Below are 26153 nucleotides of genomic sequence, written 5' to 3'. Positions count from 1 at the left end.
TAAACAATTGTTGGAACATTTATTTGTGTAATGCACAAAGTAGGTGTCCTAAACGACTTGCCAAAACTATAGTTTGCTGATAAGAAATTTGTGGAGTGGTTGAGTTTTATGACTTCAACACAAGTGTATGTAAACTTCTCAATTCAACTGTATATAAGATAAGCCAGTTATCGCAGTGCATCATTCAGTCTGAAGTACCTCAAATGGCCTATCTCACATGTGAGTCAAGATAAACAGCTTGAAGTGAAAATGCAAGGAATGACAGAATCGCTTTATGTATCTCTAATTATCCAACATAATCACATGGTTCTTCAGAAAGTGAATGTACCCTGAAATCATCCCCATTCAGCCAAATTACTGACATGATTAAAATTTTGTAAGTACAGAATGATTTCAGCAGCAAAACTTTTAACCTACTTTTGAAGAATTCACAGTAACACTTTACAGTAAGGTTCTATATGTGTTATGAATACCCTGTCTTGTTTCACTGTTGCCCTCTTGTTTGCCATCTTGTCACTTTTTGCACTTCTTAGTTTTCACTTTAGTCCCTTATGTAACTCCATAGTCTCTTTGTTAGCGTTCGTGTTTCCTCTGTTCATTGTTTTCACCTGTCCTCATTAGTTTGCCTTTTACTTCTGTTAATCACCTTGTTATCTTGTTTGAGTTCTGTTTGTTCATTGGTCCCTTTTTCCTATGTTCATGTATTTATACCCTGGCTTTTGGTTCAGTCCTTGTCTATCGTTGTTTGGTGTTAACCCGGTGTGTGTTTCCTCCTCGAGTCCCCTGTTTTGCTCAGGTCGTGTGTAGTTTACCATTTTATGTTTATTTCCCCATCGTGGGTTGTTCCTTTGTGTTTTCCTGTTTTGGTTCGTTTAATAAAGTTCAAGCTGCGTTTGGATCCGCATTTCCTCGTCTGCCTCGTTACTCAAGCATAACAGAATGATAGACCACCCATGGATCCAACAGTCCAAAGAGCGAACTACTGAACTGCTCTGCCTGAAGCAAGGGGACCGACCGATAGAAGACCACATCCACGACTTTCTTGTCCTGGCAAGCGTTTCAGACTTCCCTAATTCCTCCCTTGTGGTCTTCTTCGAGGCAACCTGAGTGGCGGGCTGAAGGAGCGGTTGCCACCGCCAGCGCGACTGGGCGCTCTGCTGGCGTTCAGTAGAGAGACCCTACTGGCCTGCGGTTCTCTTCTAACAGTGGACATCATCGAGGAGAACCCGTGGCGCCTCCCACAGTATTGACCCTCCATTCAGCCCGTGGTTCGTCCTTTCACGCCTGTCAGCGAGCCAGCGCGGCCTCTTCGTCTGCCGGAGGAGGAGAAGACAGGCTTCCGCCTCCCGGCCCACGCCTGCCCCGGTGTGCGAGCCAGAGCCCACGCCTGCCCCGGTCTGCGAGCCAGCGACCACGCATGTCACAGTGAGCGAGCCAGCGGCCACGCATGTCACAGTGAGCGAGCCAGCGGCCACGCATGTCACAGTGAGCGAACCAGCGCCTACGGCCTCTACCGTCAGCGAGCCTGAGCCCTCGTCAACCACGGTCAGCGAGCCTGAGCCCTTGCCAGACACGGTCAGCGAACCTGAAGCCACGCTGACCAGGAACAACATCCCAGCTTCGCCAGTCGCATCAGCCCGGAGGAAGAGGAGAAAGGAGAGGTCTCTGCACTCCAGCCTCCGCCTGCCACAGCCCCATGCTCTGAACCCCCCTTGGCTCTGCCCTCAGCGCCCAGCGAACCCAAGCCGGCGCTTACCACGGTAACCCAGCCAGAGCCCGTAGCCTCAGACGTCAGTGAGCCAGTGCCAATAGCCTCAAACGTCAGTGAGCCAGCGCCTGTAGCCTCGACCGTCCCTGAGCCAGCGCCTGTAGCCTCGACCGTCCCTGAGCCAGCGCCTGCGGCCTCGACCGTCCCTGAGCCAGCGCCTGCGGCCTCGACCGTCCCTGAGCCAGCGCCTGCGGCCTCGACCGTCCAAGAGCCAGCGCCTGCGGCCTCGACCGTCCAAGAGCCAGTGCCTAAAGCCGTGACCGTCCAAGAGCCAGTGCCTAAAGCCGTGACCGTCCAAGAGCCAGTGCCAGTAGCCGTGACCGTCCAAGAGCCAGTACCAGAAGCCTCGATCGTCCAAGAGCCAGAGTCTGAAGCCATGACCGTCCAAGAGCCAGTGCCAGTAGCCATGACCGTCAAAGAGCCAGTGCCAGTAACCGTGACTGTCCAAGAGCCAGCGCCAGTGGTCGTGCCCATCCTAGAGTCAGCACCTCACGAGCCTTCCAGGGCTCCCCCTCTCGAGCCTACCAGGGCTCCGCCTCCCAAGTCTCTCAAGTCTCTCGAGTCTTCCAGGGCTCCTCCTCTCGAGCTTTCCAGAGCTCCGCCATCCGAGTTTCCCGAGCTTTCCAGAGCTCCGCCATCCGAGTTTCCCGAGCTTTCCAGAGCTCCGCCATCCGAGTTTCCCGAGCTTTCCAGAGCTCCGCCATCCGAGTTTCCCGAGCTTTCCAGAGCTCCGCCCTCCGAGCTTCCCAGAGCTCCACCTCTCAAGCCTCTCGAGCCTTCTAGGGCTCCGCCTTCCAAGTTTCCCGAGCTTTCCAGAGCTCCGCCATCCGAGTTTCCCGAGCTTCCCAGAGCTCCGCCATCCGAGCTTCCCAGAGCTCCACCTCTCAAGCCTCTCGAGCCTTCTAGGGCTCCACCTCCCAAGCCCCTCGAGCCTACCAGGGCTCCGCCCCTCAAGCCCCTCGAGCCTTCCAGGGCTCCGCCTCTCAAGTCTCTCGAGCCTTCCAGGGCTCCGCCTCTCAAGCCTCCCAAGCTTTCCAGAGCTCCGCCCTCCGATCCTACCAAGGCTCCGCCCCTCAAGCCCCTCGAGCCTTCCAGGGCTCCGCCTCTCAAGTCTCTCGAGTCTTCCAGGGCTCCGTCTCTCAAGCCTCCCAAGCTTTCCAGAGCTCCGCCCTCTGAGCTTCCCAGAGCTCCGCCTCTCAAGCCTCTCGAGTCTGCCAGGGCTCCGCCTCTCGAGCCTGCCAGGGCTCCGCCCCTCAAGCCTCTCGAGTCTTCCAGGGCTCCGTCTCTCAAGCCTCTCGAGCCTCCCAGGGCTCCGCCTCTCGAACCTCTCGAGCCTTCCAGGGCTTCGCCTTCCAGGCCTCTCGAGCCACCCAGGGCTCCGCCTCTCGAGCCTTCCAGGGCTCCGTCCCCAGAGCCTCTTGAGTCTCCTACGGCTCCGCCCCCAGGGCCTCCTACGGCTCCATCTCCCGATCCACTCAAGCCTTCGACGGCTCTGCCCCCAGAGCCTCTCGAGCCTCCTGCAGCCCCGCCACTCGAGCCTCCTGCAGCTCCGCCCCCGGGGCCTCCTGCGGCTCCGCCTCCAGAGCCTCCTATGGCTCCGCCTCTCGATCCACTCAAGCCTTCGACGGCACCGCCCGCCGAGCCTCCCGAGCCTCCTACGGCTCCGCCGATCGAGCCACTCAAGCCTTTGACGGCTCCGCCCTCAGAGCCTCCCGAGCCTCCTATGGCTCCACCTCCCGAGCTTCCTCCGGCCCCGCCTCTCGAGCCACTCAAGCCTTCGACGGCTTCACCCTCAGAGCCTCCTACGTCTCCGCCCCAGAGCCTCCAGAGTCTTCCTGGTCTCCGCTCCTAAAGCCTCCCACGGTGCCGCCTACCTCGGCTCCGCCTACCTCGGCTCCGCCTCCTGAGCCTCTTTCAGCTCCACCTCCTAAGCCTCCCTCAGCCCCGCCTTCAGAGCCTTCATCGCCCTCGCCTCCTTCGGCTCCGCCTCCTGAACCTCCTTCAATTCCACCTCCCGAGCCTCTCCCGGCTCCGCCTCCGAAGCCTCCATTGGCTCCGTCTTCAGAGCCTCCTTCGCCCTCGCCACCTTCGGCTCCACCTCCAGTGGCTCCGCCTTCTGAGCCTTCTACACCATCGCCTCCCTTGGCTCCGCCCAACACTGTTCCGCCTCCTGACCTGCCCAAGGCCTTACCGCCTGAGTCTGCCACGGCCCTGCCTAAGCCTCCTTTGGCGCCGCCTCCCAAGTCTTCTACGGCTCCGCCTCCGAAGTCCTCCTTGGCTCCGCCTCACACGGCTCTGCCAGCCTCTGTCCTGAGGCCTCTTCCCCGACCTCCTGACCCAGTCCCAGTTCCGTGGCCTCTTCCCAGGCCCCCTGACCTAGTCCCTGTCCGGTGGCCTCCACCCAGGTCTCCTGACCCTGTTCCCGTCCTGAGGCCTCCCCCCAGGCCTCCTGACCCAGTCCCTGTCCAGTGGCCTCCTCCCAGGTCCCCCAAACCTGTCCCTGCCCGGTCGATACCACCCTGGCCTCCTAATTGTCCCTTGTGCCCCCGTGGACTGTCTCATCTCCCTTTGTGCCCCCCGTGGACTGTCTCATCTCCCTTTGTGCCCCCCGTGGACTGTTTCATCTCCCTTTGTGCCCCCGTGGACTGTCTCATTTCCCCTCGTGGCCCCCCCGGACTTCCTGCCTGCCCTCTGTGCCCCTTGGACTGCCTCCTTGTTCTTATGCCCCCCTGGTCTGCCTGTCTGCCCCGGTGCCATCATTTTGTTCTCTGTGGGTTTTTTGTCTTTTGTCTTTGTTTTCTAGGATCGTCTGGAAGCCGATCCTTTGAGGGGGGGCTCTGTTATGAATACCCTGTCTTGTTTCACTGTTGCCCTCTTGTTTGCCATCTTGTCACTTTTTGCACTTCTTAGTTTTCACTTTAGTCCCTTATGTAACTCCATAGTCTCTTTGTTAGCGTTCGTGTTTCCTCTGTTCATTGTTTTCACCTGTCCTCATTAGTTTGCCTTTTACTTCTGTTAATCACCTTGTTATCTTGTTTGAGTTCTGTTTGTTCATTGGTCCCTTTTTCCTATGTTCATGTATTTATACCCTGGCTTTTGGTTCAGTCCTTGTCTATCGTTGTTTGGTGTTAACCCGGTGTGTGTTTCCTCCTCGAGTCCCCTGTTTTGCTCACGTCGTGTGTAGTTTACCATTTTATGTTTATTTCCCCATCGTGGGTTGTTCCTTTGTGTTTTCCTGTTTTGGTTTGTTTAATAAAGTTCAAGCTGCGTTTGGATCCGCATTTCCTCGTCTGCCTCGTTACTCAAGCATAACAATATGTTAACATTAGTTAACAACATTAGCAACCATGATCTAACAATGAATAATACTTTTAAAGTGTTTATTAATCTTGGTTAATGTTAATTTCACCCTATACTAATAATTTTTTAAAATCAAAAGTGGTGTATGTTAACATTAGTTAATGCACTATCAACTAACATGAACTAATAATGAACATTTGTATTTTTATTTATTAACATAAATAAAGATAATACATGCTGTAATACATATTTTGTTCATTGTTAGTTATGATACCTAATGCATTTACTAATGTTAACGAATGGAACATTATTGCAAATTGTTACCGAATTCACTGTGTGGTCAGTCTGAGTTCTTTCAATATTTATTAAGATGAGGGACAGAAAAAGAGATCTCCCATGCATGTCAAGAAATAAAGAGAATAATAAGACAGAAAGAACATATACCACCTGGGTCGAGAGACAGAAAGTGAGAGACAGAGAGCGATAGAGCACTTTATACCTTCAGTCATACTCATGCAGTACTGAAGTGAGGGGAAGAGAGGAGAGGAAAGTTACCTGACAGATAATGTTATCATAGTAAGCCAAATCGCAGGCATGGGGGAGATTAGTCAATGTGTCACACAGTTTCCTTACATTTGCCTGAGATCCCTCTGCGACAGTTGACAGTGAGAAGTTATCGATGTGTTGCTCCAACTGTGGCCGGTACTTACTGTAGAGATACAGAGAGAGGAAAATGTATAAACAGAAGTGACGTTTTTGGAAATATTACCATTAAATTATTTCAATAAAACAATGTTCCAAGTTCAGTACAAGTAAAGGTCTATTGATAACCTCTGAGGCATGCTGTTAATTACCACATTTTATAAAAAACAACTTGGTCTCATGAGAAGTCATAACAATAGTACTAAATGCCGCAGTTGTAAGAAATTACTCGAGTTGGCTTGTACAAATCTGTATGACTTATAGTCCCATCGAGAAAAATAAGTTTAACCCGACACAAAATTAAACCTAACCATAAATTCCAACCCAAACCCTAACCATGATTGAACCATAAAAACATTGGGTGTGGAACGAGATGAGGAAAGTGTATAACAGATTATTGACATACAGCATATTGCATAAATAAATATGGAAAGAGTAACAAAAATTGTTTACAGATGTTTCCTTAAAGGAATGTACAGGGTTCAATACAAGTTAAGCTCAATCAACAGCATTAGTGGCATAATGTTGATTACCACAAAAATACATTTTGACTCGTTCCTACTTTTCTTTAAAAAAGCAAAAACTGAGGTCACAGTGAGGCACTTACAATGGAAGTAAATGTGGCCAATTTATGTAAACACAGAAATGTGAAGCTTAGAATTTTATAAAAGCACATACATTAATTCTTCTGTTAAATGTTTGTATTATTTGAAGTTTCAATTGTCATCTTTACAGTCGTTTCTTTTATATTATCTCTTAATGGTAGCAAAGTTATAAAATTATGTAAAGCTATAATTTTACACAGAAAATGTAAGCAATTTTATCACACTAAAATCACATTTACACGCATATCTCTTGTGGAGAGACATAAAGGATATGCGTGTAATTGTGATTTTTAGTGTGATAAAATTGCTTACTAACGTTTTCTGCTTGTAGACTTTTTAACATAAAAAATTGGCTCCCTTTCACTTCCATTGTAAGTGTCTCAAGTGTTTGCTTTTCTTAAAGAAAAGGACAGACAAGTTTAAATTAATTTAAGTGGTAATCAACATCATGCCACAAATATGTCTTAATGCGAGCTTAATTTCTATTGAACCCAGAACATTCCTGTTGGAATGGAGGCTAGTTAAAATGTAATGCCTGTTTTGTATCGTTATGAAATTCTGTCTGTTGATTGGCTGGTCTCTTTGGGAATAAAAGTCAAACCTTTTTTTATAATTATGAGTTGTCATGAGACTATGTTGATAAAAAGAAAAATCATACTAATAGAGACTTAATAGAGACTACTTTTTAAATACACTTGTGCAGAAATGTATTTATTAATTCCTCAGTAAATATGTGGGTTATTTGATGATTAAGTTGTTTGTTGATATATAAAACATATATTAGCAAGTGATTTCATCACATTACACTCATATATCATATAAAATGTTTAAGTTATATGTACAGTATATTTATCCCATCGTAATGTCTTGGAATATAGACATAAGACTATGTTTAATGGGGAGAAACATTGAAGACAGGTGGCTCCCGGCTGATGACCCCGCAACTGGGCTGAAGGCAGTGGTGGAGGTGTGGCAGGCAATAATGCCTGGCAGGTTATTACAGATAACTGAGCATCTGTTTAGTTTTTTTAGTTTTTTGGAGTCCAGGGAAGACTAGAGGACAGGGTAGGGAAATTTAGTTGTATAAATGGTATGGATTAAAGTTTACCTTCACCATAATATGAAAGGAATTTTATAATGGGATTAGCCGTGTTCGACCACCATTATAAGAAGGATAAATGACAAATAATTAGATTATTTGTCTGAATAAAATTCTCCACTATTAAAATCATAATATAATGACTCGTTGTATCCACTCATAATTTATACTGCAAGGAATTGGCTTTAATATAAGAATTATGACTAATTCACTTATTGGAGTTATACTATTCTCGTGGCTTATTGAAAATAATATCACAGATATGTTTAGATAAGGTTCCAGCTTCAGATTGCAGATCTTTGAAAAATCAAGTGACAAAATTATTATTCAAAATATACCACTGTCAAAATTAACCTTGAGTACAAACAAGACTTTATTGCTAATCTAAAACATCAAACTAACTTACAGATATAGACAAAAATAAACAACAGGTTGGTGAGTGAGCTGTAACAGAAGGAGAATGAAATGATCTGTACAGACAAAATTAACTTCATGGAGCCTATAGATAATGCCATGAGAACCATTTGATACTTCTTTTAGTATACCTTGATTTGCAATCGGATTACCGTAAGTATTTAACTAAAACAGCAGCACTTTCAGCAAAAGTCTGGAGATGTACTTGCATGTTGTTGTGTTTCTTTACGTTGCTTTGGTTCTTTGGCTCTTTGTAGAAAGTTCTGGTTGTTCCGTCAATGTTTTGGACCTTTGTTAAGATCGTGGACAATTTGTTGATGGAATGAAGAGGCGGCTATAAAGCAAGGCCTTCCACATGGAAGACTTGTGACTCCCATCACGTACATGATTTGTAGAGCTGAGAAGGAGAAAAGCTTCTTCGGAACTTTGCGTTCCATGCTTTCCTGGACTCTACATTGTACGGAACTTGAGGGGTGCCAGAGAAGGCTAAAGCCACTAGGGAAAGAGAGGAAGCAGGAGGATGAAGAGAGGTGAGGGAGAGAGAGTTTAAGTTTGCCAGAAACCTGCTGGAATAAAAGTAGTGGAATTTGACGTAGATCCACCTAAGCTGAGTTAGTTGAGTCAGGCGGTAGAAAAAGCCAGGACAACCTCAGCCCCAGGCCCAAATGGGAAACCATAAAAGCTGCAAAAGAAGAGCCCTGTGGTTCTTAAAATGTTGTGGAGACTGTTGAGGGTTGCCTGGAAGAAGCAGTGCATACTCATGGAGTGGCAAAGGGCAGTGGCCATCTTCATACCCAAAGTGCAGGGATCCACCAACATTAGTCAGTTTAGGAGCATTACTCTATTGAACGTGGAGGGAAAGCTTTTTTTTTTTCAGTGGTAGCAAGGTGGATGTCTGACTACCTCCTGAAGAATCGGTACAGAGACACAAGCTTCCAGAAGGCAGGTGTGTGGAACAAGCGTCAATAATATGGGAGCAGATCCAATCTGCCAAGAGAGATAAGAAAGACATCCATGTAGTCTGGATCAGTTTGGACCAGCTTGCTAGCTATGCACTGGAGATTTTCCATGTTCCATATGGGGACCTGAAGATATGTCATGCAACACAGGACTACACGATATGATGGCAGCAACTGGAAAAAGGAATAGCGATGGGATGTTCAATCTCTCCCATTCTGTTCACAGCTGAATTCAAGATCATCCTAATTGGTGCAAGACAAATGGTCCGAGGAATCCGTGCACAATCTGGGGTGAGATTGCCAGCTCTGCACAGTTACAGTATGATGTCACAAGCATCCTCCAGACTGCTGAATGTACTAACCGTTTCTTGAAAAGGCTGGAAGAGCTATTGGCATGGGCTATAATGAAGATTAAGCTAACAAAATCACATAGTATTTCTATTAGAAAGGGGGTGAGGGACGATCAGATTTTGTTTGAGGTGGAGGGGGAAAGAATCCCGGTTGTGGCAGAGCAGCCTATTCGAAGTTTAGGGAGAGAATACACAGCAGATCTTTCAGACAAACACATGGCAGAGTTGGTCCTGAAGCAACTAAAAGAGGGTCTGGATAAGGTAGACAATTGTCATCTCCCAGGCATCTTCACGGTTTGGTGTTACTAATTCATCTTTTACCATTGCCTGATGTGGCCACAAAAAATGTGTCAAATTTCTGAAGTGGCAAGGATGGACACCAAGGCCAATAGTTATATCAGGAAGTGGCTGCAACATTGGCATTGTTTGGAAGAAATGCTTTAAAAACTGCCTCTAAAATCACTCACTCTTGGCTGCAAACAACAAAGGACCAGGCTTGTTTTGGAGCAATGGGAAATGACAGACCAGGCAGTGAGGGCAGGTCAATTCCATGTCCGAACATGCATAACTTATAAGGCCGAGGAGGTCGTAAACCAGGCGGTTTCAAGACTGAAGCATCAAGAGATTGTTGAAAGAACACAGTCAGGAAGAACAGGCGTTGGATGGGGGGTGGCTCCCAAATTGTGGTCAGCAGCCTTCCGAAAACAGAGGAAAGCAATGGTAGTTACAGAAGTAACTTCGGATTGAAGAGGAAGGGTATACATTTAGGGCAGTCAGCCAGCAGCAGCGAGGGCACTGGACCATATGGGAGGGGACATCTGTTAGAGTGTTAGGATGAAATAAACATTCCTTAAATGTTATTTTGGTTGAATATGTGTTCCAGTCCTGAACAGAAATAGACAGCAGCTTGGCAAGATATTATAATGAATGCAATGTATTAAACCGTCATCTCATTTCTGAAATACATGTGTGCATCACGCACACAGCTGTTACCTGCAACAGATGGTGCTGATGTAAACTATACCGAGTGCACAAGTTCAGAATATACACACTTGTCATGCATTTACTCTTGCATTTACCACCTGTTTCTTCATTGTTTTCAGTTGGAAAACACTCTTTTCTTCACCACTGTGTTCCCTTTTCTCTCCTCACCTTCTTTTATCCTCCCTTCTCATAAAGGGATTGTTCACCCAAAAATTTTAATTCAGTCATCATTTACTAAGATAGAAAGTCTTACAGGTTTGAAAAAACTTGATTGAGTAAATGACAAAATTTTAATTTTTGAGTGAACTATCTCTTAACTAACTTAACTCTGGTCGCAAACTCACCCCGCTCTTGGACTGGTGCTTAAATGCCTTTGGTTGCAAAGTATATAGGTCACCCTCTCACAGATTGGCCTACTTTCAGGAAAGAAGGGTGATATCATTGTGTAGTGAAATCCCATGTTAACACTTTACATTTTATTGTACTGCAGTGCATGCAATGAAATGTATTCAGCACAAGCAGTCAATATTTACACTGTCAAATCTGAAATTAGGACTGTAGACCATCAAATCTGAGATGTTATCACTGATATTAGAGGAACAGTCTCACCTGCGCTTGCGAAGTCGTCTGTTTTCAGTCTTAAGCAAGTGCAGCCTCTTGGAGAAAAAGATGATAACCATAAAGAGGAGCAGCAACATGATTGTGGCTCCGCCCACTGCTATACACAGCACCTGGAAGTCTGAAATGACAGATTCACACCTGGAACCCTTGTTCCAGATATACTCCTGGACATTACACCTACACAGGGTTAAATAGAGAAAGAAAGGGGTGTTGGAGAAGACAATTAATTTAATTTAATTTTATATGTAAGAATATGTTTTACATTATAGAAGTTATACATTATTATATATCTTGGGACATTGCAGACTCTATGCATATGCATTGCCTGATCAAGAGGTCTGTATCACTAGAACCTCAATTATCATTCACTCTAATTACATATTTTTTTTCTCCATACAATGAAAGTGATGGAGGCTAACATTCTGCCTAACATCTTGTTTTGAGATCTATGAAAGATAGAAATCATACAGTTTTGATCCTGTATGACACTGGTTTTATTTTTTGAGGTGAACAAAATTGAGATGTTAAAGAGATCTCATCTTCAAAAAAAAGAAAAGAAAGATTTGGCTGAGAAAAGAAAAACATGCAAAGGGAATTGGGTGTGTGTGTGTGTGTGTGTGTGAGCGTGTATTTATCACTTTGTGGGGACCAAATGTCCCCATAAGGATAGTAAAACCCGAAATGTTTGACCTTGTGGGGACATTTTGTCGGTCCCCATGAGGAAAACAGCTTATAAATCATACTAAATGATGTTTTTTGAAAATGTAAAAATGCAGAAAGTTTTCTGTGAGGGTTAGGTTTAGGGGTAGGGTTAGGTTTAGGGGATAGAATATAAAGTTTGTACAGTATAAAAACCATTATGTCTATGGAAAGTCCCCATAAAACATGGAAACACAACGTGTGTGTGTGTGTGTGTGTGTGTGTGTGTGTGTGTGTGTGTGTGTGTGTGTGTGTGTGTGTGTGTGTGTGTGTGTGTGTGTGTATTTGCTCATACGAGAGACATTTTGGCTGAAGATGTTGCCTAACATTATCTTTTTCCACTGGGATCCACACAAATTGGCCATGACACACACATCTGTGCAGAGATAAAAGAGACCATTATATGCTATAGATAGTAGGAAGGTAGTATCCTTGTTCACTATGATTCACTATGTGTGTGAGCATGGCCTGCTGACCCATTTATCATTACAAGGATTTGACAGCAAAGTTAGTCTCTTGTACAGCTTACAGCTGCATCACTGGACAGATGGCCCTGTCAAGGACGTATTGTATATGTGTTCCTGTATTTGTGCCTGTCCCAGTAACAATAAAACACCTGAGCTGTGATCAGGATGAAGTGCGCAGCTTCTAAAAATGTGCATAGGCCAAAGAAATTGGTTATTTTCAGTGTAAAAAGGATAGTTCACATAAAAATACAAATTCTCTCATAATTTACTCACCCCCATGCCATTCCAGATGTGTATGTATGTCTTTCTTCTGCAGAACACAAATTAAGATTTTTAGGAGAACCTCTCAGCTATGTACGTCCTTACAATGCAACTGAATGGTGATCACATATTTGTAGCTCCACAAATCACATAAAGAAAACATAGAAGTAATCCATAAGATTATGGTTATATACTATTATAAGCAATATAATAGGTGTGGGTGAGAAGAAGATAAAAAAAGTCATTTTTTTACTAAAATTCTCCACTTTCACTTTTACATCTGAAAGACACATGTGGTGCCTGTTTAGTTAAGTTTCTCACCCACACGTATTACATAGCTTCTGACGATATTAATTTAACCACTGGAGTGATATGGATTACTTTTATGTTTGGAGCTACAAATGTCTGATCACCATTTACTTGCATATTCTTCTAAAAATCTTTGTTTGTGTTCTGCTAAAGTAAGTCATACACATCTGGGATGACGTGAGGGTGAGTAAATAATTGAATGAATGGATGGATGAATGGATGGATGAATGACTTAATTTGCTGGCTTACTGTCCCAATTTAACAGATCCTATCCCCAAGCCTCTTATTTTCATCCCAAGTCAATGAGATTTTTTCCCCCTCACATTTATCAACTACCAGACGGAAATCAGATTGCGTGAAAAAGTCACATATACCTCTTTTCAACAAGCTGGGTGATTTGACGTCTCATTCATACCTGTAGCACAACCGTTTGTTGTGGGAAAAGCTATGTCCCAAAGTTTAAAACTAGGGTATTAATATGATGTCCTTAAGCTTTAAGTATGAGCAATATGCCTAGGTAAGCATCACTAATTATTAATGTTCATCAGACTATAGGCATTTAGTGGGATGTTGGTTATCCACTAACCATAAATACTGTTTAAACATACAGTTACACACAATAGGCTAAGTTTACCCAGAGGCTTCTGAAAGCATACAGTGTGTTAAAGGCTGATCAATACTGTATGTAGGCCATACTTACTCTCTAGCCTAAAAGTGAGATCAACTGGAAATTTGGTTGAATGTTCTACTACTTCCATTTGGTGTATTGGGCTGAGCTGCATACACGCACTTACACACATTACTTTTTCTATTATGGTTGGGTACTTTCAATTGACATCTGTTGTTGATATTCTGTGCTATTGACAATTTCTATCCTCTAACACTTCCCCTAAACCTCCCATAAACTGCTTTGCATGTTTATATTTTCATTAAGACTATACTAGCATCTTTATTTGGCCATTTTCCTTGTGGCGATCATTGGCTGGTTCCTAATGTAGGCAATATCAAGTTTTACGATCGTAGTGGGGACATTTAGACGCACATTGACTTACATAGACATCCCCTTTGGAGCACCTAAAATCCAACAAATATTTTTAATGTTCATCTAATAGGCTATAGATGCTCTACAGATGGAAACCTGGACTTTCTAATAGCACTGACCCCATTAATGTGGACAGACTAGAGCAAACCTCTGTCACCCTCTTTTTTCTCTCTCTCTCTCTGCGATCGACACATTAGCCCTGCGGCATGTAGTGCCAGTCTTGAATGTGTTCTGCAGCTTATACTGAGCCAAATTGTGTTTTTATGTGTCGGTTGGATTTTTTTAATAATAGTTGTATATTATATTATATTATATTATATTATATTATATGATATTATATGATATATACTACTTATATTAATTAATATTTTAATTATATAATTACGTAGTTTTATATTACATTACATATATACTGTATATGTAATATACAATACTTTTACTTTTTTGTAGGTCCTGGGTTATGACCGATGAATAGTGCAAGTCCATATATGAGGACATCAAAACTTTTATAATAATTATTAATGCATTAAAAATATGTTTGAAATTGTTTTAGATGAAGTATAGCATGACTCTTCCCACTTGCACTAAGATGCAAAAGCTTTTACGCTTACAGGATTTATACCTAGAACAAAATGAACTATGTCAATCAGTATTACACTTTCCTTCTCTATAAATCCTTATTTGTGTCAAACTGGAAGATAATGGTTCTGAAATTGTGCCTGAGATGAATTACCAAACCATTATCAGGAAGGTAACTGTGACCATAAGAAAAACTTGGTGAATTGCTCTGTTCTATACAACTCTTCTCTAGATATACATTATACTGTACTGAACTGGGCCAAGCATGTTTAAGTAACAGCCAATAATCTTTGATGCTTCTAGCAGATAAGATAAAATGATTAAGTACACTGTTGGCTCACTAAGGCATAATATTCCACCACTCTATAGCAATGTCATGAGAAGCTGATTTTATGCAAGCAGCAGCAACTCTAGGATAATGTTTGGACAATTTAACCAACATCAATGGTGTGGCCTGTATGACCTATTAATTTACGCTATACAGTACAATGTATATAAATAATGTCAGAGTGGTTGTAGATTATTGTCTTGTATAATCAGTATTTAGTGGAAGGCCTAAAAGCTTTCCTATAAACCCTATGGCAATTGATTTACAGTGTAAAAAGGCTTGCATGACCCGGTTAGCCCATTTCACATGTTTGCATGAGATTAGCCCAGTTTCAAGATCATTGAGGGTATGGAGTTTACTACTGTTCTCAAGAAGAGCCTACAACTAAGGCTCAATCTGTCTTCAATCCCCTAATATTTGATTTAGGGACATTTGAGAGACTAGCACTAATCTTCTCTTGAAAATGTAAAAACAAACATAATCCCACACCATGAACAGATGCACAGTGGACATATCTGAAAAAATGTCATCTTCAGACTCTTTTTGATATTGTATGGCAGAAAATCAGTAGGGTCCGATTTTTTTAAAGATTAGAATCTGTTGTAGCGGTTCATGTTTTACTGTATGATATATAGTAAATGTATGGGTATGCACAAGTGACCAGTCTTGTTTTGCCCTACTGGAAAGACCAACCTACACCAGCATGAATTTCCTTGCTGGTCCAGCCTGGTTTATGCTAGTTTGGTGCTGGTCTAGCCGAGCCATGCTGTTTTTTCAGCAGGGTCTCCAAGCAACACTCAAACTTTGATTCTCAAATGGGAATGGCCTACATGTTAAAAACAACATGGCTTCATCTAAACCACATTATAACCCCCTTCATTCAGTTATATGTACATGTGTGCATCTTACCGACAGAAAGCACCAATACTGTCAACCACATAACACTGTCCTCCATTGAAGCAGTAACTGGGGTTGATCTCACATGGCGAGACACATGTGCCATTGCTTTTTACAAATCCAATAAGACAACCAGAGTTGTCTGCCAGATCCTTTGCTCCTGCAGGGTCATAACCTCCTGACGCACCGTCATCAGAAGCAAAAGTTTTAGTGTTAGAGGGCACTGTGTTAGCAACAAGACGAACATTTTCATCTTGCATGTCAGGGGATGTTGGTTCACTCTCGTCTGGGTAAACTTCGGATGGGGAATAGTCTGGTGACAAATAATCATAAAAGTTAGAAAGTGTCCACGATGTTGGATCTCCTCCCTGGAGCATCTGCGCCCGAGCAGGAGTATCAGGGACTATATAATGGGGAGGAGGATTGTAAAACTTCACTGTGATAATATCTTCTGATTGGGAATGGATGGACTCATAATGAGGAGGATGTTTAACTGGATGTGTTTGGTCAAGATTTAACAATGTCCCGTCTGCTTGTAGTCTCTCATTCTTCCAACGTGGGGTGCTGTCCCCAATGCCCTCCTCATTGAAGTCTAGCAGGCCATGTGCCCAGGTTTCAGCCAGAGTTGGCAGTCTGGCAGCCATGCCACTTAGTGTCAGATCTGTCGGGTGTTCTCGCTCAGCAGAAACAGCACTGATGTCAATGGTAGCACTGGTTGAGGTCCCACTTTCTTCAACACTACCAGACTCCTCCCCAGACCACAGATTCCGAGAGTAAACTTGTGCTAGGGCAATGGGTGTGGCCACGCCAGGAAGTGCAGACTTAAGCCCCACCCCTATTAAGTTAGAGGAGTTAGTGAGGGTAGAATTGGAGATGAATGAACTGCCTGAAAAATAAGAAACAAAAGATAAGTAATAACCTTATTTAGTGGGCAATTTGGAGAAATAAGCACATATTTTTCTTTCAAAGCATTTTAAGGTTCCAAAGTTCTTCTTCATTCAGAGCTAGAATGGTTGAGCAACGGTATACTGTTTACACACATTCAGACACCGCCCACACTTCTGGGGCTGGCATTTAGAGGAGCATTTAAATGAGATGCATGCTGTTGTCGCTGTTTACAAAAATTGAGAGTTCACTGCAAATTTGGCACAAACTTGATGCAAATCGCCACAGATAATTTTTCACATGCAAATGAGCTTTGTGTACTACTGGTATTTCTGGCAAACATTTGCAGCAAATCAAAAACTAATTTGCAAATGAATATAACATGCGTGAAAATTAGCAGCAAGTTTGCAGCCAGTTTAGATTTTTTGTAAGGGAGACTACATGTAAAACTAATGTGATATGTTTATGTGACGTTTAATGTGACATGTTACCCCACTGGTGTTGTATTTACACATTAATTCTGTGATGGAGGGCGATGGGTCACGAGCAATTCGCCATTCGAAAGACACCATACTGTCAATTATACAAGCATATATGGGCTCACAGACTTAGGTAATCTATACATGGGGTAGGATTTACATTGTTTTACCCTATTAACTAACTAACCAAACAACAATAACAAAAAAAACCTGAAATATTGAAAGTTAAAATGATTTTACTATGGGAAAAGAAAGAGACTGTAAAGTGATAGGAGAGACATTAACTTAAGCACAGCTATACAGAAATCAGTTGCCTGGGACAATGGTCAGTTGTACAGAAAGTGGTCATTATACCAAGTATTTGGCCTCAGAATATCGATTGTCCGATCAGAATCAATGTTTCAGAACTGGCAGGTGGCTGCTGTCTAATGATAAATATTCATATTCCCCATTTCTCTCCATTCAGCCATTTATTACATACTATGTTCAGATTCACATAATGAAGGTGAAATCTAATCCCTAAAGAGGGTTTTTTAAAGATAAATCCAAGCAGTATAAGAGTACCTCCACAAGCAATCAGTTATCTTATTACCATACTGCAAATCAGCAAATCTACAGTCATACAAAAAGAGAACAAAAGACACAGAATATACTCTGTATCATATACTTGCACAAATCTGCTTATTTATTTAATTATACCCTAATGTGTACGAACCAAGGCCCCAGATTTATTTCCAAAGCTGCTTGTGGTAGCTGGATTAGGAGCTTTGATTTACTAATGTACCTCCCTGAACATGGCCAGAATTGGGATTGAGTGTAGGATTAAGGTTTGTAGGCTGAGACTTGCATTTGTCAATCTAGAGAGACAGAGAGATGGGTAAGGAAAGCTTGGACACACATAATGGGGAATTCCTCTTTCACACTGCAAAATCTCACTGGCCTAATTGACTGTCCTATAGAGGTGGCCAAGAGGAGTAAATAGTCTAATACAGTCTCCCTTAAACATATACAATAGAATATGTGGACAAACATGGAAATACCATCCATTTTTCCTCATTTGATTCTTTGATGGGCTCACTAGAATTATTTGACAATATTGTATGAAATAATCTCAAATTGCCTTAAATAGGGACGGTCAAAAACCAAATTATTTACAGATATATATGATTTGATTAATCACCATTAAGACTGGTTGTTGGATATTGATGTTCGTAGAATCAGTAGGAGATGATGAAAATATTTAGACAATGAAAAACAAGTTTAACTGAATATTCGGTGTACATAATACAGGGGAAACAAACAAGAACACAGATATTGCATCTCTTGTTTAAACTTTGTGCCATCAAAGCAAGGGAAGGTGAGAGTGACAAAGAGGAAAATAATAATCTATAACTCTCAATATTTGATTGATAGTGTGAAATCCAGTTACTATGGGGCATTCTTGGTTTAATTCCTCTTCTTTGTAAATAAAATGTGAGTCACACATCTACCCCTAACAGACACTCACAAACACACTTGCCAAGAAGCAATGTAAAGGGGCTGCCATTTTGGAACATCTCAAAAGCTATGTAGAACAGAGACCCCTCTGTTCTCCCCTCTCAAATCATTTCCTCTCTTTCTCCCATTCATTCATTCATAAAATCCCCCATGAGAGGGTAACGGAGATTGTTGCGTATGAATGAACCTTTTCTCACGTACCCACACATGACTTTCAAGTCTTACCAGCGTGGAGTTTAATAGGAATGCAATAAAATTGTCCATCTAAAGGTGAAATACTATTTTTATAGCTAAATGTTTTTGAACCAATGGACTGACAAGGGTAAAACTGAACAAAACACTGCCCCCTCTTAAAGCAAGCGAGCAGGAGAGAGGGTACAAGAGGAAAACAGTAGTTTTCATTTGCATAAATCTTTAGAAAGGGGTCAACTGACAGAAAAGTGAGGTGAGGGGAAAGGAAAGGAAGATACTGAAAGAAAAACAGCACACACACACACACACACACACACACACACACACACACACACAAACACATATTTGTGCTGTCCACAAAGGGAGCAAAGATGAGGAAAAAGTGAAAGTGTTTGTTTCTCTTTCCGCCTATTTAAAGAGCAGCAAAGCCTTTGAGAGGAATTTCTGCTCCCTGTTTAGTAAACATGTCAAGACAGCAAGAGAGAGAGGACAGTGAGGAAAAAAAGGGGGTTTGAAGAGCAAGAATAGAAAAAGAAATAGGCGCAAGTGCTGCTTTCAAACTATTTTCTCATGAGCTCACCAGTACGACATTTTAATTTGAACGTGTGAAAGTATGTTGTTGTCTTTGTTCTCTTAACATGCTCATAGCCTCTATTTACAACCAATATCATGTGAAATAAATCAATGAAAATGAATAAAATACTTTTTTTCTGAAGAACATATGAGTGGTGTTTGCTCATCCACAAGTCACCACTACAATATGAGGGTGTTGTGGGTGGTTGCCAAGGCATTGCTACAGTAGGTGGTTGCTAGGGTGGTTGCTAGGGTGTCTTGGGTGATTGCAATGTAGAAGCCTTTGCCAGCACTACTTACAGGATATATAAACCGATCAGCCACAACTTTAAATCCACCAGCTTAATATTGTGTATGTCCCCCAAATAGCATTCTGAGGTGCTATTCTTCTCACCACAAATGTACAAAGTAACTTTAGACTTAGTCAGTTCTAACCAGTCTGGCCATTCTCGGTTGACCTCTCTCATCAACAAGGTATTTCCATTCACAGGACTGCTGCTCAGTGGATGTTTTTCGTTTTTGGCACCATTCGGTGTAAATTCTTAAGACTGTTGTGTGTGAAAATCCCAGGAGATCAGCAGTTACAGAAATACTCAAACCATCCCATCTGACACCAACAATCATGCCACTGTCCAAATCACTGAAATACATTTTTTCCCCACTCTGATGGTTGATGTGAACATTTACTGAAGCTCCTGACCCATATCTGCACTGCTGTCACTCTATTGGCTAATTAGATAATCGCATGGATCTGGTCTGAGTATTTATGTAACTGCTGATCTCTTGGGATTTTCACATACAACAGTCTCTAGAATTTGCTCCAACTGGTGCCAAAAACATCCAGTGAGTGGCAGTTCTAGGATGGAAACGCCTTGTTGATGAAAAAGGTCAACAGAGAACTGCCAGACTGGTTCGAACTGACAAAGTCTACAGTAACTCAGATAACCGCTCTGTACAATTGTGGTGAGAAGAATATCAGATGCGGTTTGGCGCTGGTTTGGCAGCACGAGGGAGACCTACACAATATTAGGCAGGTGGTTTTAATGTTGTGTCTGATCAGTGTATATATATATATATATATATATATATATATATATATTAGGGGCAGAGAGAGAGAACTAAAGTACTGTAATTGTGACAATGAAGTGTTAAGAACCCTCCACTCAACTTTACCAGTTAATTTAAAAGCAGAGCATGGCAAAATCATCCTTACAGTCTCTAGCTGACATTTCTCCTTATGTAACACACTTGAGGGAAATACTCTCTTGCAAAACATGGTAAATTATCATGGTCTCTCTCCTCAATTGTTCTAGATCATCTCTTCTGCAATCTGATGACCTAAGCAGACCTATAATCTGGAGAAGAATCTGAGGTAAAATGTCTTTCCTGGAGCTTCATGATTGCTTTTCAGTGTGTATTATCAAAGGTGGTCTATAATACCTGGAAAGTGCAATCAGTTAGCATTCCCCTTTAGTTTAAATGTAATATTGGCTAATGTCAATGGTGAGAGATGCTTTTTGCCACAGAATGGTGTAGTTACAGCATCTGCCAGAAGAGGCTAACTGGGCCATGCTAACTAGCCAAACTCTGAGCTAAGAGATGAGGTCATGGCCTCCATTCAACCCTCAACTGCCATTGAACATTTGTAGAACCAACTTAATTGACAACCTAACATTTAAAGGAATAGTTCACCCAAAAATAACAATTCTCTCATCACTTACTCGCCCTCATGCCATCCCAGTATGACTTTCTTTCTTCTGCAGAACACAAATTAAGATTTTTAGAAGAATATTTCAGCTCTGTAGGTCCATTCAATACAGGTACTGTAAATGGTGGCCAGAACTTTGAATCTACAAAATCACATTGTCAGCATATAAGTAATACATAAGACTCCATTGGTCTTCAGAAGCGATATGATCAATGTACAAGAGAAATCGTTCAATATTTAGTCCTTTTTATTTACTCACCCTTTGTATTTTTATTTGTGGGTAACCTATCTGTTTAACTCACCTCAGCTAATTTTAAAATCTGACTAAATGACTTAGAATGACACAACTAAAACTCTGCTGAATAAAGTCCGAACTCTTTGTTTTGTTAGAAATACAGTAATGCTGCTTGGCGAGGTATCTGGCATGGTTGTCCTTGGCATCAGGGATGGCGTGTAGGTGCACAGCAGTGACAGGGCAAAGCCAAGCAGACATATAGAGATGCCAGACCTGCTTGTTTAACAGTACCAACGCCATTCTGCACCCCATCCATGAAACATGAACTAGTTTCTATTAAAACACCTAGATCTGTATTGTAAAGTATGATACATTAAAACTGTAGATGTACCATTTAATTTTAAATTAATAGAAATTATTTTGAAAACAATGGTCAAGCCATGAGCTAGGAAAATGTATCAGATTGACTGAATTTTAGTTTGTGTGCATGCATGAGCATGTAATAAAATTTTTAGAGCATAATAAGTACAAAAGCAGAACGTTTTATGCTGTCTTACTGCATTTCAACAAATGCATTTTCCAGTTCACTCTTTCATTATTAAAGTCAAATGTTTGTTTTCTATAAATATTATGGCTTCACAGGGGTTTACTGTGGTATTTTGTTACTTATGAAATGTATAGGTTTTAGATTCTGCAATAAAAATGCAACATCTTTAAAATATATGGGTTAAGAAGAAAGTCTCTTTGAAGAGTTTTGCATATACAATTCTGTAGCTTCTGCATGAGAGACACAATCTCTCATAGGTCATTAGCTGTACAGAGAAGGTTAGAGGCCATTTTTGATGGATTATGGCTTTATTAAAAATGACTAACTTCCCCTATATCCTAGTGAAGTAAATATAATTTAGTCAGAGGGATGTATATTTTATAATGTAAGGTATATATATATTTGATCAGATATACACTTTATCCAGGAGTAGGGCCTGAGCCGTTAAAGTGGTTTCAATATTTCAAAACCCCCAAAGTATTCTAAGCACATCACGTGGCCATGATTAAGATGCCTTATTAAGGTTCATTTCTTTTAATACTTGTTAAATGTTTTTCTCTCATTCTCACTCCAAAAATGAGTTTCTTCAATTACTGGACTTTTCACCACTCCCTGTGTCTTGTAGCACCTGGAATTACTTTTGTTCAGACACTAACACATATGAATTACATTTCTGTTAAAGTAATTATTCAGAGTAAGGATTTACAAGGATATAGAATTCAGATTGATGTAAACATTTGCCATATGTCTTATTCATATATCTAGGAAGCTGAAATTTGGCTTAATTAGGTTATAGCAATTTACATGATACATTTATAATCAGAATGATCATCCATCCATCCATCCATCGTCAACCGCTTATCCTGTCAGAATGATCAAATTCTGATTAATATTGGAATATGCTGTGCATGTAGTCAATGTGTGTGCAAGGCATCAAGAGATTGGTCTCCTTGTGCACAACCCAGTGTGCCTACAACTGTTCTATCGTTGAATTTAACGAGTGTCAAATTGTATAGATTCTACTTTAAGTATTCTGAATGTGTGCTTTGTCTGCACAGACATTGCAAACCAGCAAGAGTCCAACAGCGTAGGCAGGTCTAGTGTTAGCATCCGGCAGGATAAATACTGTTAGCCCTCACAGGACGCTCCATACGGACTGACTAGGTGGGCGCTAACACCAGCGCATTGACACTAATGCTCATTGACAGTCTCTGCTGTTAGGAGAACTCGGTGGCAGATGGCTTTCTTGTGCTGTCCATTAAAAGGATCTTAGCAACTCTAGTGCCCAAAAGGAATGATTTTAAATTTGTTTAAGACTTTTAAAATAAACATTATGACCGACCAGTTTCAAGACATGCCTTAAAGATAAAGGACTGAATTTGTGATTTTTTTAAATGCATCCTGCCTGTCTTTATTTCTCTCTCTTAACGTTGAGGATGTGAGTGTATAGCTAGGAATGCAGCCAAGTCTTGGCAAAAATAACAAAGTAAATAACAGCCTTTTGTCACCACATGTCCACTAATGCAATTTCAGCCAGGCACTAGCAATGTGTTTCAATTTTATAGAAATGATTGTACCTAATTTACCATATTAAAAACAGAAAAGACAAACAGAAGGCACAATTGCCACCTACTGACAAATAGCAACCACATACACTCAATTAGGTATTCATTTGGCTAAACACTCTTTTGTTTTTAGTTTGTTTTTGTTATGTTTTATTGACTGAACTAATTCCGAGGACACACTGATTGCCAGTATAAATCAGATGAGAATATACAGATATTTTTTTAATCCTTCCACAAATCTTTTCCCTATCATTTGATTATGCAACTGGTACAATTTTGCTCAGTTGACTGTGCATATTTAAATTGACTTTAACTGCACAGATGTTGCATTAGTTACAGCATAGGCATTAGAGTGTATATCGGTGATGGATCAAGTGACACTGTCCCTGACATCAAAATCACAGTGTTTAAATTCAACAAGAAACAGTGTTCATGATATAACCTATTTTACTTCCATAATTGATGCGTGATGATTTTCAACGAGAAAATAAAATGTGGGGTAGAACTCGATTTTATCCATTGTGAACTGATTCAATTGTGAAATGTTGTGTCTGTTTGACAGGTGGCTTAATTAAGTTATTGAAATTGGGTTAAAGAAATAATTCACCCAAAAATGTATATTCTCTCATCATTAACTCATCTCGGGCCATCCCATGCAGATGTGTATGGCTTTCTTTCTTCTGCAGAACAAAACGAAGATTTTTAGAAGAATATCACAGTTGCAAGCGAATGGTGGCCAAAACTTTGAAGCTACAAAAAGCTCATAAAGGCAGCAAAAAAGTAATCCATAAGATTCCAGTGGTTTAGTCAATGTCTTCTGAAGCAATCCAATCGGTTTTGGGTGAGAACAGACCAAAATATAACTCCTTTTTCACTCTAAATCTTGACATCAGCAGTCCCCCTGCGATCGTGATTTCAAGCTCGATCACACTTCCTTGCGCCAACTAGCGCTATGAGCATGCGTCAAACACTTGGAAGTGTAATCAAGTATGAAATCATGATCATGGCAAGAGACTGCAATGGCAAGTACAGTGAAAAGAGAGTTACATTTTGGTCTGTTCTCACCCCGAAATCAATTAGAGCTCTTATGAAGACATGGATTTAACAGCTGTAGTCGTATGGATTGTTTTTATACCGCATTTATGTGCTTTTTGGAGCTTCAAAGATCTGGCCACCATTCACTTGCATTGTGAGGACCTACAGCTCTTAAATATTCTTCTAAACAGCTTTGTGTTCTGCAGAAGAAAGAAAGTCATACACATCTGGGAAGGCATGAGGGTGAGTAAATGAGAAAATTTTAATTTTTTTGGTGAATTATTCCTTTAACATGGTTACAATTTGGGCTGGAACTTTATCCATTGGGAATTGATTAGATCGTAAAAATGGTCTACGACAGGTGGTTGAGGGGAGAGGCTGAAAAGTAAAAAGGCTAAGCAAGTTATTACATTTTGATGCAAGATTACCAAGACAAACTTTTTTCCCCTTTGAAATAATGTGTGCAAATGAATCATTAACAGTAAGACCAGGAACGTGTACTTTTATAAAGTCAATAAATAATGTCAAATTTGATTTCATGCTGCCTTTAAATCCCACCCTCTGCAGTACTGTATATGGCTGATCAATACTGTAAATCATCATTAACCAGGAAGTGTGTTAATCAATTATTCCAGGCAACATGTCCTAGGCATGAAATGTACATGTCCCCACCCCCACAAAGGTCTAGTGGGACAAGAGATCTATGGCTAAACCAAACTCTGTGAAAGGATCAACAAAGCAGGAGAACCTGCTGAAGCTACGAAAGCACTACATTTCTGTTAAATGGGTTTATTATAGGCTAATCATACTAAAATTATATGGAATAAAAGGTAACATTGGTATGTTTTTAAAGGCATGCCTGTGACAAATACACGCTTTGGAAAGTCGGCTAGGAGATAACAGGTTCAGTCAAATTATGAAATGATCATTTCCTGCATTGTTTAAATGGGCAACAGTTTGGCTGAGCTCGCGCCATCGTGACAATTGGCTGCCTGCGTGCAGCAAAAAAACTGACCTCTTCACGTTGCTCGATGATTTATTAAGGAAGGAGCACATGTTGTGTTTGATTTCATGTTTGATTGATGTGTCAACTTGTTTGATGAGGTCTACTTGGCACACAGTCTGTTAGCGTGTCTTTATTACATTTATCACAGGTGACACAAACACTTTTGGCAATAAGGCGCATGCGCAGTAGTTTGCGCTCTTGTTTCAGAAACAACCTAATTGAATTATGACACATATGTTTACAGTTAGCGGCAGGTATATTAAAACGGCAATAATGCGTTTTAAAGGTTGGAAAGCAAGCAATCTGCCTTCAATCCCTAATTCCAACAGGTCACAGCTGTTATCATTGTTGAATGGCACTCTACAGAAAGAGGGTTTAATGGTAACTCAATCATCTACTCACCATTAGCATACAGAGCGACGTGAAAGAGCAGGACGCTGGACAGCACCATTGACTCACAAACAGCTGAACAAAACGGCGCGCTTCTGGAGTTCATCGTGAAACAAATTATAATTATTACAGGAAATATTGTATAGTATTTGAGCAATAATCCTGGACATAAAACCTCATTAGACTGATTGTGTTAAAAAGCGCGCTACTTCATGCCAACTTCGGATGTTGTCTTCAGTTGTTATTCCTTATTTGGTCGCGATTCAGGACACCTTATGCGTCCGCTATGAACCCGTCATCTCTTATCCAACTTCAGAAAGACACAAGACAGATAAATGGGTCCACCTGGTTTGAACTCAAGAGCGTAAACTTGTACTGAGAGCCAATATTAGACGTCCACTAAGGAAGCGGATAGTTTCAGTATAACTGCACACTGGAAGAGAACTGTATACACATTTATATGCACGTCGAGCCCGCAGACAGTTTTATGTGCCAGTCGAATTCACGGTTGATGCGAAGATATGTGCGCATGCGCGTTATTGTCAAACGCATTTGTGTCATCTGTGATTGAATCGTTGAAAAAGTCGGTCAGCATTGCTTATTGAAGGGTTTCAACCTTTCTCATAGTATACTAGAACGTGGCCTTAAATTGTATGA

The 26153-nt window shown here is 41.5% G+C and overlaps 1 protein-coding gene across 3 annotated transcripts in view; it reads right to left on the bottom strand.

The window, feature by feature from the left end:
* LOC127650014 (chondroitin sulfate proteoglycan 5-like) overlaps positions 1-25996 on the bottom strand; it is a 37819-nt gene extending 11823 nt beyond the window's left edge. For 2 of the 3 annotated variants that reach the window (XM_052135123.1, XM_052135125.1), the window contains exons 1-4: positions 25509-25996; positions 15397-16270; positions 10791-10979; positions 5624-5777 (exon numbers count right to left, since the gene is read on the bottom strand). In XM_052135123.1, the coding sequence (XP_051991083.1) occupies positions 5624-5777; positions 10791-10979; positions 15397-16270; positions 25509-25602 (1311 nt within the window). In that variant the 5' untranslated portion in view covers positions 25603-25996. The remainder of the gene's footprint in view (positions 1-5623; positions 5778-10790; positions 10980-15396; positions 16271-25508) is intronic. The other variant, XM_052135124.1, reaches the window with a different exon arrangement.
* Positions 25997-26153: the final 157 nt, after the last annotated feature.

Source organism: Xyrauchen texanus, chromosome 10, assembly GCF_025860055.1.
Source record: "Xyrauchen texanus isolate HMW12.3.18 chromosome 10, RBS_HiC_50CHRs, whole genome shotgun sequence".
NCBI lineage: Eukaryota > Metazoa > Chordata > Actinopteri > Cypriniformes > Catostomidae > Xyrauchen > Xyrauchen texanus.
This window is presented reverse-complemented; position numbering and strand designations above follow the sequence as displayed.